This window comes from Wolffia australiana, chromosome 14, assembly GCF_029677425.1.
Source record: "Wolffia australiana isolate 7733 chromosome 14, ASM2967742v1".
NCBI lineage: Eukaryota > Viridiplantae > Streptophyta > Magnoliopsida > Alismatales > Araceae > Wolffia > Wolffia australiana.
Window position 1 is genome coordinate 2,955,117 of NC_135848.1, and position 13,109 is coordinate 2,968,225.

General features: G+C 40.0%; 1 protein-coding gene across 1 annotated transcript; it reads right to left on the reverse strand.

The window, feature by feature from the left end:
• Nucleotides 1–1,725: 1,725 nt before the first annotated feature.
• LOC144712042 (uncharacterized) lies at nt 1,726–7,336 on the reverse strand. The gene is made up of 4 exons (XM_078586215.1): nt 7,215–7,336; nt 6,961–7,017; nt 4,596–6,124; nt 1,726–1,983 (listed from the first exon to the last, which is right to left on the reverse strand). The coding sequence occupies exons 1-3, from the start codon at nt 7,334–7,336 to the stop codon at nt 5,077–5,079; spliced, it is 1,227 nt and encodes a 408-aa protein (XP_078442341.1). The 3' UTR covers nt 1,726–1,983; nt 4,596–5,076.
• Between the last annotated feature and the right edge of the window lie 5,773 nt (nt 7,337–13,109).

Below are 13,109 nucleotides of genomic sequence, written 5' to 3' on the forward strand. Positions count from 1 at the left end.
GGGAGTTGAAGGAGTTGCTCTACTGCACCACACGAGAAGCCAGTGCCATGCACCGAGAGCCCTGCACATTGGCGTCACGCCGGTGACGTAAAGAGGTTCTTGTTATCTGTCTATATACGTCGACATTTATCTTGTCCGAGTTGATTCCGCATTTCTACCGTTGCGTCTTGGGTCGTTGTTTTCTTCAACGAGTTTCAACAGAGATAGATTCAGCCATTCAAGAGATAGATTCAAGAAATTAGATTAAGTGGATTTGGGAAGGAGATGGATTAAGTGGGTTTATTCAGGAGATGGATTAATTGGATTGAGGAAGGAGATGGAATTAGTAGATTTAGGAAAGATATGTATTAAGTGGATATATAAGAAGGTGATAGACTCAGGAGATGGATTAAGTGGATTATTGATAAGTAGGGATAGATGCATGAGATATATTCTGCTGATACTTACAATAACCCATCAGTGACGTGAAGCGGCAGGAAACGATAAATGAAAGTTATTGCCGTTTGGATGCCCTACAGCTTTCGGTGTACGTTACCACAGCCAGATCGCTATCCCGGAGATTAAATATGATGGATAATTCCTTAACCTTCCAGGGAATAAGAATTGGATAAGTCAAATATATTTTATTCTGAGAGACGCGCATTTGGTGCCGACGGATACGTAACCTCTACAATTAAGCCACAGCTCACCCTCCGCATTTAAGAAGGCTCCAATCATGCACAACCATATCCTGGAGTAATAAAGTTGTACTAATCTAGTCATATAGGGAGTAGGGATCTATAGATTGCATGTGGCACCAACTAGTTTCTGGTTCGTCCAAGGAAAGTTCTTAACGGAAGTAGATGGTAACTTCAACTGATTCGAATGAGGTTCATCCTAGGAAACTAAGGGCAAGAAGGGTAAGAATGAAGTTAAGTTATTGACGGTAACTTCAACTGAAACTGAGAATCCCCGGAGGACTTAAAAGAGAATGTAAAAAAGAAATTGAATACTAAAGTGCCATCTATTCAACTATTTGCTTTATTCTCATCAATCTATATTCCAGAAAATCGTTTCGCTTACAAAATTTGTTTGCAGATTCTCGGGGCAGCGCTATGTTGTTACAACATTGGTCAATGATTCCACAGTCCAACTGCTTTTTTCAATCGCCTGAATGACTTTAAATTGACAGTGCTGGGAGGAGGCCTTATCATACTTAAGAAACAATGTAATAAAATATAGCAGATAACCAGCTCAATGAAAATAATTGGATCTTTCTTGAACAGTATAAGAGATTTTTGGAATGATGTGGTCTCTGTTGCTTTAGTCGCAAAAGTTAGGATATTTATCTTACTTTCTACATGTTGTTGGAGAACACTGAAAGATAAAGGCGTCTTGGAACTCGATCGAAGTTGAACGAGTAGGATTATTTCGTTAAATTTACCATTTGAGAGTTTTCGGGCAATTAAATGAGGGGTGGCAAAAGATGGACAAAATTAATTACGTTATTATGAGCCACTCCCAATATACCAAATGTTCTGTATAAAACAAGATACCCGTACCAATGATTACCAACGGTTTCGTTTCTTTTTTTTTTTTGTTTGATTACCGTCCCTTTCTCCATTTCTTCGCACATGAAATAAGAAAGAACGGGTTTATGGATTAAATAATTGGATAGGTTTTGGTTCCGGAAACAAAATCGGAAACGCCCATTTTGAATCGACAGTAACGCCGAGGCGTGCAAGGAATACATCTATCGTACCGGCCCATCATATAAAGATATGCATAAAACCTAATACGTATGAAAGTAGGAGATAAAAGCTGTAATATTACGTTACATTATTCGTTCAGCATGCCCATATTATCATTGTTCCGATGAGACCAAAAAATCATCTTTAAAATCATCCCATATCTCACGTTCCATGTGAATCCACGTGTGGACTGTCCAAATAAATACCCTTATTAGAAGGTGATGGAGTTATGACCACGAGTTGGGCTGTGAGCCTGTGACATATGCTCTGATATCATTAATACGCCAACGCTCTGAATTTAATTAATGTAACCGGTGCAGAAAACTTCTAGACGAAGATTAGAAAGACGTCCTGCTTTATGTTTGGTTCACTGCAACGACAGGTCTCTGCCATTGGGCGATTCCTCCTTGCAATCCTGCCCCCAACCTATATATTACTATAATAGGAAACATGTGCGCTTCTGGCCTCTGATTGGCCGACAGAATAGTGACAAAGAGAGAGAAAGGAACGGTTGAGAACGGTTGAATGGATTGAGGGGATCGTTCCAAGAACGTCAGGATTGTCGATCGTGGGGACAACTCGCTGTAGAGTCACTGGCTGATCAACTACAGTTTTGAGGCGTTGACAGAAGAGATGGCGGAGGAGAACCAGATCACCAGAGAGGTGCTGAAAATCAAGCAAATCATCATGAACAAGGAACAGGAGGTCAGCTTCTGAATTTCATTCATTTCCTTCTCCGATTTCAAATCATTTATGATCCAACCACTGAATTTTGGAAAATTTACGTCGATCTTGATCGAGGACAGTCGGAGGTTCGACTGTACGAATCGCTCAAGAGACTCCAGATTATGTGTCTCTCCGTGGAAGTTCTCAAGGTCTTAGCGGAATAATCTTCAAGATCAACTGCGTGCAATCAAATTAATTTCGCGCAATTTCTCTTCCCAAATCGCAAATCAAGAGACGGGGATCGGAAAATCTCTGAGCAGCCTCCGCAAGCACAGATCGAAACAAATTGCCCAACTCGCGTCCTCTCTGATCGAGTAAGTAAACCCAAGATCGGAAGCAAAGTATATGAGCTTGATTTGACCCAAATCGCAAATCGCAAACAAATCGATGGAAAACTGAACGTATGAAACTCCAAGTGATGATCATGATGGTCATGTTTTTGTGCACGAAACTAGTTAAATTAGCGGTTCGTGGTCGGGGTTAAGAAGATATATGAGCTTGATTTAATCCCAAATCGTAAATCGCAAATCCCAAACAAATCGATGGAAAACTGAACGGCCTCCCCAAGCACAGATCGAAACAAATCACAAGCAATAGGGTACGGTATGGGGAATCACACAGTATGTTTATCAATTGGAGTTTCGATCTGTGCTTGCGGAGGCCGCTCAGTTTTCCACCGATTTGTTTGCGATTTGCGATTTGGGATTAAATCAAGCTCATATATTATCTTAACCCCGTCCATCTCGATTTGGCGATCGAAGATCATTTCTTAAGCCCGATCACGAACGGCAAATTAAACTCTTTTCGTGCACAAAAACATGACCATCATGATCATCACTTGGAGTTTCATACAGTACGCATTTCCCTGACGAAAAAAAAGATCATTAGATCATCATTAGATCATCATTTGACCATCATGTCCGTCAAGGATGTCGGTTTCCTGCTCCCCGATGAAGTGGCGTAAATACACTTGAGGTGAGATATGGTCTGCGCAGTGTAAGTTGTCGTGTGGGATTATACAGATAAGCCAATTATCCCCAAATCCCGTAGCCCAAAGGACGTGAAAACGGGGAAGTCTTTGACCCGGCGTTGCCTAGTCTCTAGAAACAGGTCACCCGTAGCCATCGCATAGTTTTTCTATTCAGATTAGCGATTTATTTTGTCGCGCTCCTATACAAAACCACACATACAAGTACCCTTTCGTAACTTCTCCGACAGGAACACGTTCATTCACTTTAAGGTAGGTAATCCAATTGTCCGAACCCGAATTTTCAGATATCCACCTTTTTAGATCATATTATCAGCCTTTGCCACAGTCATCTGTCTCTGATGACTGTGGCAAAGGCTTAAATATCCACCTTTTTAGAACCTCCGACTGACCTCGATCAAGATCGACGTAAATTTTCCAAAATTCAGTGGTTGGATCATAAATGATTTGAAATCGGAGAAGGAAATGAATGAAATTCAGAGGCTGACCTCCTGTTCCTTGTTAATGATGATTTGCTTGATTTTCAGCACCTCTCTGGTGATCTGGTTCTCCTCCGCGATCTCTTCTGTCAACGCCTCAAAACTGTAGTTGATCAGCCAGTGACTCTACAGCGAGTTGTCCCCACGATCGACAATCCTGACATTCTTGGAACGATCCCCTCAATCCATTCAACCGTTCTCAACCGTTTCTTTCTCTCTCTCTCTCTCTCACTATTCTGTCAGCCAATTAGAGGCCAGAAGCGCACATGTATTCCTATTATAGTAGTATATATAGTAGTATAGATGTCAGCCACAGCAACGACCATAGGGATCTTAATAACTCTAGATTAGTAAAAACTAAACATAAATCTATAACTCGTTATGAGTATTAGACAGGTAGGATTAAATATAAGGGAATCTAGAGGACAGGATTAAATCTAGATAGGCTTAATCTAGTGGATAGGATTACATCTAGTTAGGCTGATATAACTGTTAGAAAATCTAACGGCTATCATTAGAATGGCAGTTATAGATCTCGATCTATAACTGCCTAAATAGTTTAAACTTACCGTTATGATCGATCCTATAAATAGAAAAAAACAGAGACAGATGTTTAGGATTCATCGGACGCAAATTTGTTTAGGATTCATCGGACGCAAATTTGTTGCTCACCTGAAGACAAGGATGCGGGATGGGGAGTCCTGCACTTTGTAAAAACAGAGAGACTACGTCGCTACGGCTCTTCATGAGAGAGAGAGAGAGAGATATGGATAGATAGATAGAGAGATATGGATAGATAGATAGATAGATAGATAGAGAGAGAGAGAGAGATGGATAGATAGAGAGAGAGAGAGAGAAAGAGAGAGAGAGAGAGAGAGATGTGGATAGACAGACAGAAAGACAGACAGACTGAGAGTAAAAAAGAGTTTATTAAGGATAGCGACGTGGAGGGGAGGTGAGAGTTGAGGCAGAGACAGAGACAGAGACAGACCGAGAGAGCGAGAGGGATAGACAGACGAAATAGGGCTAGAGATACTGAGAACGCGAAACGAGAGAGAGGAAAAGGTATAGAGGGAAGAGGAGTAAGAAAAAGATGGAAGCCAGCGAGATAACGAGAGGTAAAAATAGAAAAAAATGAAAACGAGAGAGAATATTAGAAAAAGTAACAGAGTACCGAGAGAGAGAGATACCTTAAAGAGGAGGGAGAGAGAAGTAAAGGCAGTGAGAGAGACGAAAGTGTGATAGAAGGAGAAACGAAAGGGCAAGAGAAACGAAAGAGACGACCACAACACAGCGAGGGGGAGAAGAGAGGAAGACAATGACCGAACGACAGAGATGCGAAAGGAGAAAGAGGAGGGAGAGACCGCAGCTCTGCAGACGAGAGAGAGAAAGGTACGGGGGAGGCGAGAGAGAGAGAGATAAAAAGAGAGAGACGAGAAAGAGCAAGATAAAAGGTGGGGAGACGAGAAAGAGCGAGATGAAAAGACGGAGACGGGAGAGTGAAAGGTAAAAAGAGGGAGAGGAGAAAGACCAATGATAAAAGTTGGGGTGAGGAGAAAGAGCAAGATAAAAAGACGGAGACGGGAGAGTGAAAGGTAAAAAGAGGGAGAAGAGAAAGAGCAAGATAAAAGGTGGGGTGAGGAGAAAGAGCAAGATAAAAAGACGGAGACGGGAGAGTGAAAGGTAAAAAGAGGGAGAGGAGGGATAGAAAGATAAAAATAGGGGGGCGAGATGGAAAATGATAAAAAGAGGGGACGGGATGGAGATATACAGGGGAGACGACAGAGAGATATACGGGGGTGACGAGAGAGTAAAAGGTAAAAAAAAAGGAAAAGATGAGAGAGAGGCAGCCGAGGGAGAGAGTGAGCAAGAACGAGACAGTACAAGGAGAGGGAAGGATAAGAGCGCCAAATATAAGGACTACACAAACAAAGAGCTCAACGAAACACAGAGAAACAGAGGGTGGAACAAGAGTCCCGTCGAGACAGAAACGGAGCGCGAGAGAGAGAGAGAGAGAGAGAGAGAGAGAGAGAGAGAGAGAGAGAGAGAGAGAGAGAGAGAGAGAGAGAGAGAGAGAGAGAGAGAGAGAGAGAGAGAGAGAGAGAGGGAGAGAGAGAGCGGGGGGAGAGGGAGGGAGAGAGAGAGCGAGAGAGAGAGAGAGAGAGAGAGAGAGAGAGAGCGAGAGAGAATAAGAGGGCGCTCTAAAAGAGCGAGACAGACAGAGAGAGAGAGCGCGAGAGAGAAAATAAGAGGGCGCTCTAAAAGAGAGAGAGAGTGAGAGGGAGAGAGAGAGAGAGAAAGAAAGAGAGCGAGAGAGAAAATAAGAGGGCGCTCTAAAAGAGAGAGAGAGTGAGAGGGAGAGAGAGAGAGAGAAAGAAAGAGAGCGAGAGAGAAAATAAGAGGGCACTCTAAAAGAGAGAGAGAGAGAGAAAGAAAGAGAGCGAGAGAGAAAATAAGAGGGCACTCTAAAAGAGAGAGAGAGAGAAGAGAGAGAGCTTAGAATCGTTGTATTCCGCAATCTTAACTTGTTACATTGGTGAGGTATTTATATTACGTATAAGTACTTGAAAATTTAGTAACTGTTGTAACGTATATCCGTTGTAACAAGTTACAACGGATATAAATTTGCATTATGGTTATCTGATCTTGACCGTTATAATGCCTTGGGTGCACCGATCACAGCCGTTGATCGGTGCTGTGAACCCTTGCATTGTAACGGATAAATGGATTAGATCTTGACTGTTATAATGCCTTGGGTGCACCGATCACAGCCGTTGATCGGTGCCGTGACCCCATTATATAACGAATGCCTGAGATCTAATCTCGACCGTTATTATCTATGTTTAATCCTGACCGTCTATATTAAACCCATTCTATGTTTAATCCTATTCTAGATTTGAACTTATATTTAATCCTACTTCTAAGTCTCTAAAGAGTATATAATTTTATTTAATTTTACTATCTAATCTTGATTAGATCCCTAACAGAGAATCACCAAGAATCTCAGTGATCTGTCTGATGGCTTGGCGAGTAAAACTCCTTCTTACACCCCCCCGAAAGATCATCGGCGTTGCAGACGATGTTGAGCTTGGACCTGAGAAAAAGAAAACGATTCTTGCAAGAGGTTTTGTTAGGGAGTCAGCTAACTGATTTTCACTATTAACAAATTGAACTTTTAGTTATTTGGCTGCCACTTGTTCACGAACAAAGTGGTTATCAATTTCTATGTGTTTCATTCTTGCATGAAACACAGGATTGACAGCCAAATATGTGGCACCAACATTGTCACACCACAATATTGGTACTGATTCAGTCTTGATCTTAAGTTCATTAAGTAAAGACTGAATCCATAGAACTTCAGCAGTTGCATTTGCAACTGCTTTGTACTCTGCCTCGGTGCTTGATCTAGCCATCGTGGATTGTTTTTTTGAGCTCCATGACACTAAATTCTTTCCAATGTAAATCAGATATCCTCCTGTAGATCGTCGATCTTCTCTATCACCTGCCCAGTCAGAATCACTGAACGCATTGATATAAGAATCAGAACTTTTGTGAATGAGTAGTCCATGGAGAATGCTACCTTTCAGATATCGAAGTAAGTGTTTAAGATATACCCAATCACTAGAATCGGGTAAATGCATCTTCTGGCATGCTTTGTTTACAGCAAAAGTGATATCTGGTGTTGTAAGTGTAAGATATTGAAGGGCTCCAACTATTTGTCTATACAATGTATCACGTGATGGATCTCTTAATTTTTTTTCATTTTTAATTGTTGATGCTTGAGGGATAGGTGTTGACATAGGCTTAGAGTTTTCCATATTAGCCTTCTTAAGTATAGACAAGAGGTGTCTCGACTGGGTTAGTAGAAAACCATCACGATGCTTTACTAATTCTATTCCGAGAAAATATTTAGCTGGGCCTAAGTCACGAATAGCAAATTCTTTGTGCAATTTATATATGATTTCATTAATATCATTAATATCAGGAGACATGATTAAAATATCATCCACATATATTAAAACAAACATTGGATTTTTATCATTTTTAAAAAATAAAGACGTATCTGTTTTTGATCCAATAAAACCAAAGGATTGAAGTGAGGATGACAGTTTATGAAACCATGCTCTAGGGGATTGTTTTAGACCATATATTGATTTTTTAAGTAAACAAACAAAATCTGAGTTAGAAGAAAAACCTGGAGGTTGTTCCATATAAACCTTTTCCTCTATCTCACCATGAAGGAATGCGTTTGACACGTCCAGTTGATGAACATTCTAACCTTTACTAATAGCTAAAGAAAGAAGTAGTCTTACCGTGGTATGTTTGATCACAGGACTAAAAGTCTCTGTGAAATCAAACCCTTCTTGCTGAGTATATCCTTTTGCTACCAGCCTAGCTTTGTATCGATCTATACTCCCATCAGGTTTGTATTTTATTTTATAAACCCACTTGCATCCAATGACATGAAGATTTTTATTTCTTGGAACTAATGTCCAAGTTTTTCTCTGAATAAGAGCATCATATTCAACTTTCATTGCTCGCATCCAGTTAGGATCCTTGGATGCTTCGTTGTAAGTTGATGGTTCATTGATTTCTATACTCGTTAGCAAACACATTGGAATAGGATGTTTGATAACCGAGAAGGCTAAGTGATTTCTTTCACGATTGTAGATATCACTAAGTCTTCTCACTTTTAAAGTTTCTCCTGGTTCAGGTGTATGATCAAGAGTGCTTGATAGATCTTGATCATCATCATGATAAGTATCAATGTTAGATTGATTATCCAGCATAGGTTTTATATGATGGTTATCAGATTCATCCTGTTCTCGATTTTGCATGGGTATTTCATATATTCCATCATCAACAGCTGAAATATGTTCAGTATTTGATGATAATCGTTCGTTCATTCCTTCTATAATAGGAACATGTGATGATACCTTTTGGTATGATCCAAGTATTCCATCACGCTGTATAGAATCAGATGCAAATGGAAAAACATTTTCTTCAAAAACAACATGTCTTGAAACATAAATTTTACCTGATAAGAGCGACAGGCATCTATACCCATTGTGAACACAGGTGAACACATTTCTCTGATCGTTGATCCAACTTATTCTGTGCATAAAATCTCAGATACGGATAACAAAGACATCCAAAAATCTTTAAAGAAGAATAATCAGGAATCTTTTCGAAAAGAACCTCAAAAGGTGACCTGTTTTTAAGAACTGTAGTAGGCATTCTGTTAATGAGATAAGTAGCTGTAACTACTGCCTCATCCCAGAACTTCTTTGGCATTGATGCATGACTAAGCAATGCCAAGGCTGTTTCAATGATATGTCTATGTTTCCTTTCTGCGGTTCTGTTTTTTTCTGGGGTATGAGGGCATGATACCCTGTGAACAACTCCTTGTGATTTAAAGATTGAGTTGAGAGACTGGTACTCTCCACCCCAATCTGATTGAAAATATTTTATGTGAGTAGAGAATTGCTTTTCTACTCTTCTGAAATTCAATGAATGTGGATACAACTTCATTTTTCTTCTTTAGTAAATATAACCATGCATATTTACTATAGTCATCAACAAAAACGACATAATATGAAAAACCAAAATTTGACAGAATAGGCGAGGGTCCCCGCAGGTCAGAATGAATTATTTCTAGTGGTTTGTTAGACTGATGATGGGTAGGAACAAACGGAAATTTATGGGATTTTGAAGTTCTACATGCATCACACACGAATTGTGTTGAAATATTTGAAAAAGCAAGTCCAAACTTATGTAGAACATTTTGTAAAACTCGAAATTGTGGATGTCCCAATCTTGAGTGCCATGTTTCTGCTGAAGTTTTCTCTCCAACAAGTGCAGTCGGCTTGTAAGTTGGTGTTTCTAAGCAGTAGAGACCATCTTTGATTGTTCCCCGAAGTAGTATGTTGCTGGTTTTCTTGTCCTTAACAAGGCAATAAGAAGGGTGAAATTCCACAAAAACATCATTATCTACTGTTAGCTTATGCACAGATAATAAATTCTTTTTAATTTCTGGCACATGAAGAATATTTTTAAGAAATAATTTTTTTTCATACGTAGAAATTTTTGAAGATCCTATAGATAAGATTTTCAAACCTGTGCCATTACCAATTTGCAGTTGCTCATTTCCTTGGAAATTTGTGGAGTTTCCGATCAAATTTGTATCAGCTGTGACGTGATGCATCGCTCCACTGTCTGGAAACCAAGCTCCACTTTCTGAGTTATTGACCATGAATGCTTGAGGTGTAGCCTGCCATTTTTGACTATTTTTCTGGCCTCTTATAAATTCTTGACACTCCCTTGCTCAATGACCAAACTGAGAGCAGATTTGACATCTTGGAAGAAACCTGTTTGGTCTCCCTCTTCCTTTTCCACGATTTTGGCTATTTTCTCTTGGAGGATAGTAATTCTTTTGTGGAGTCTGACTTGAGGATGAGCTTGGAATCTGACTATTGTTAGCCACAGGATAAAACATGCTAGTATTTGCCTTTTGTTGAAATCAAAGGTAAATTTCTTGAGATTTGAGGTTGGCTACAATATCCTCAAATTTCATGTTGTGAAGATTGGCATTCATCACCATCACAAACCTACTATATTCTGTTCCTAAACCCCGTAGAAACGTGTAATTCCTAGTGTCAACATCACTAATGGATCCAGCAGCTTCCAAAGACTCAATAACAAACCGGAACCGTTTAACATACTCGTCAATAGTCATGTTACCTTTGGTTATGGTGTGAAGTTTTCGATGAAGGTCCATTACCCTCGCTCTGCTTCTGCTAGAAAAAGTACTTTCAAGTAGTTTCCATGCCTCTTTCACAGTCTTTGCGCTGCTGATTCATGCGATGACAGACTATGACAATGTGGTGAGAACAAATCCCAGAACTTTCTGGTCATTCTTCCACCACTGCCAATAATCTGGATTCTCGACAAGATTTCCCTGTGGATCTTGAACAGAAATCGATGGTGGATCATTCTGAATAAAAAACATCAACTCATACCCATTGAGAACTGGAAGAATTGAACTTTTCCAGATCTGGTAATTATCATCGGTGAGCTTCACAAGCACTGTAGCTCCTTGCGGAATGTTCACTGGGACTTGTCCTTCTAGTGACGGCGTTCCTCATGAAGAATTAGGAGAACGAAGTGGTAGCCACAGCGGTTGCTTCTCCAATATTGATACCGACTGGCTCTGATACCATGTTGAAATTTCTTGGCCATTGCACAAGAAAAGAATTGAGAGAAGAAGAGAGAAGAAAAGAGAGCTCGAGAAGAGAGAGAGCTTAGAATCATTGTATTCCGCAATTTTAACTTGTTACATTGGTGAGGTATTTATATTACGTATAAGTACTTGAGTAACTGTTGTAACATATATCCGCTGTAACAAGTTACAACGGATATAAATTTGAATTATGGTTATCTGATCTTGACCATTATAATGCCTTGGGTGCACCGATCACAGCCGTTGATCGGTGCTGTGAACCCTTGCATTGTAACGGATAAATGGATTAGATCTTGACCGTTATAATGCCTTGGGTGCACCGCTCACAGCCGTTGATCGGTGCCGTGACCCCGTTATATAACGAATGCCTGAGATCTAATCTCGACCGTTATAACTATCTATGTTTAATCCTGACCGTCTATATTAAACCTATTCTATGTTTAATCCTGTTCTAGATTTGAACTTATATTTAATCCTACTTCTAAGTCTCTAACGAGTATATAATTTTATTTAATTTTACTATCTAATCTTGATTAGATCCTTAACAGAGAATCACCAAGAATCTCAATGATCTGTCTGATGGCTTGGCGGGTAAAACTTCTTCTTACAGAGGGCGCTCTAAAAGAGAAAGAGAGAGAGAGACAGAGCGCGAGCGAGAGAGGGAAAATAAGAGGGCGCTCTAACAGAGAGAGAGAAAGAGTGAGAGCGAGAAAGTAAGACGACGCTCTAAAAGAAAAAGAGAGAGAGAGAGAGCGAGAGAGAGAAAATAAGACGGTGCTCTAAAGAGAAATAGAGAGAGAGAGCGAGAGAGAAAATAAGAGGGCGCTCTAAGAGAGAGAGAGAGAGAGAGAGAGAGAGAGAGAGAGAGAGAGAGAGAGAGAGAGAGAGAGAGAGAGAGAGAGAGAGAGAGAGAGAGAGAGAGAGAGAGAAGAGAGAGAGAGAGAGAGAGAGAGAGAGAGAGAGAGAGAGAGAGAGAGAGAGAGAGAGAGAGAGAGAGAGAGAGAGAGAGAGAGAGAGAGAGAGAGAGAGAGAGAGAGAGAGAGAGAGAGAGAGAGAGAGAGAGAGAGAGAGAGAGAGAGAGAATAAGAGGGCGCTCTAACAGAGAGAGAGAGAGAATAAGAGGGCGTTCTAAAAGAGAGAGAGAGAGAATAAGAGGGCGCTCTAACAGAGAGAGAGAGAGAATAAGAGGGCGTTCTAAAAGAGAGAGAGAGAGAAGAGTGCGAGAGAGGGAGGGAAAATAAGAGGGCCCTCTGAAAGAGAGAGAGACAGAATGAGACCGAGAGAGAGAGAGACTCCAATGGCATTATTTTTTCCATCTTTTAATTATTTACTAAAGCCCTGCTTTCTCTCTCTTCTCTACCCCAAGCGAGCATTGCTAGCGGGCCCCACTAGTACTTCGTAAAAGATGTTCATTATGTGTCAGCATCTAGTACATCTTACGTCATGAAGTCGAATTTTCAAGGCCATTCTACTAGTAGAATCTGTATTTTCTTAATTTGAGAGGCAAAAACTTGGAACTTATACTTGTAAACTTGGCCTTCATCCGACTGTTATTTGTGCCATGAATAATTTGATTTCCCTACACATGTATACATCTATACTTAGTCTGCCCCATAAGGTAAGAAGGTTGAACAAAAGTCGGAATACCCGCTTAACTACATTTAATTATATTAGATTGTAAATACAACTTATAATACCATAACTGATTGAAAAAATCAAATATTTTCTATGGATTTGTCTTTTTTTCTTTCTTAGAAGCTGATATCCACAGTTTCAAGCAATCATTTATCAGACAATATTTATTCTTTCGACGTTTGGAATATTTTAAGAATGTAATATGTGGAACTTATGATGAAAAATTAACTTAAATAGGTATTATTTTACGCAGTAAAAAATTAACCAACACATACAAATGATAACATATGCTAAGAGAGTCCAAAATGTGG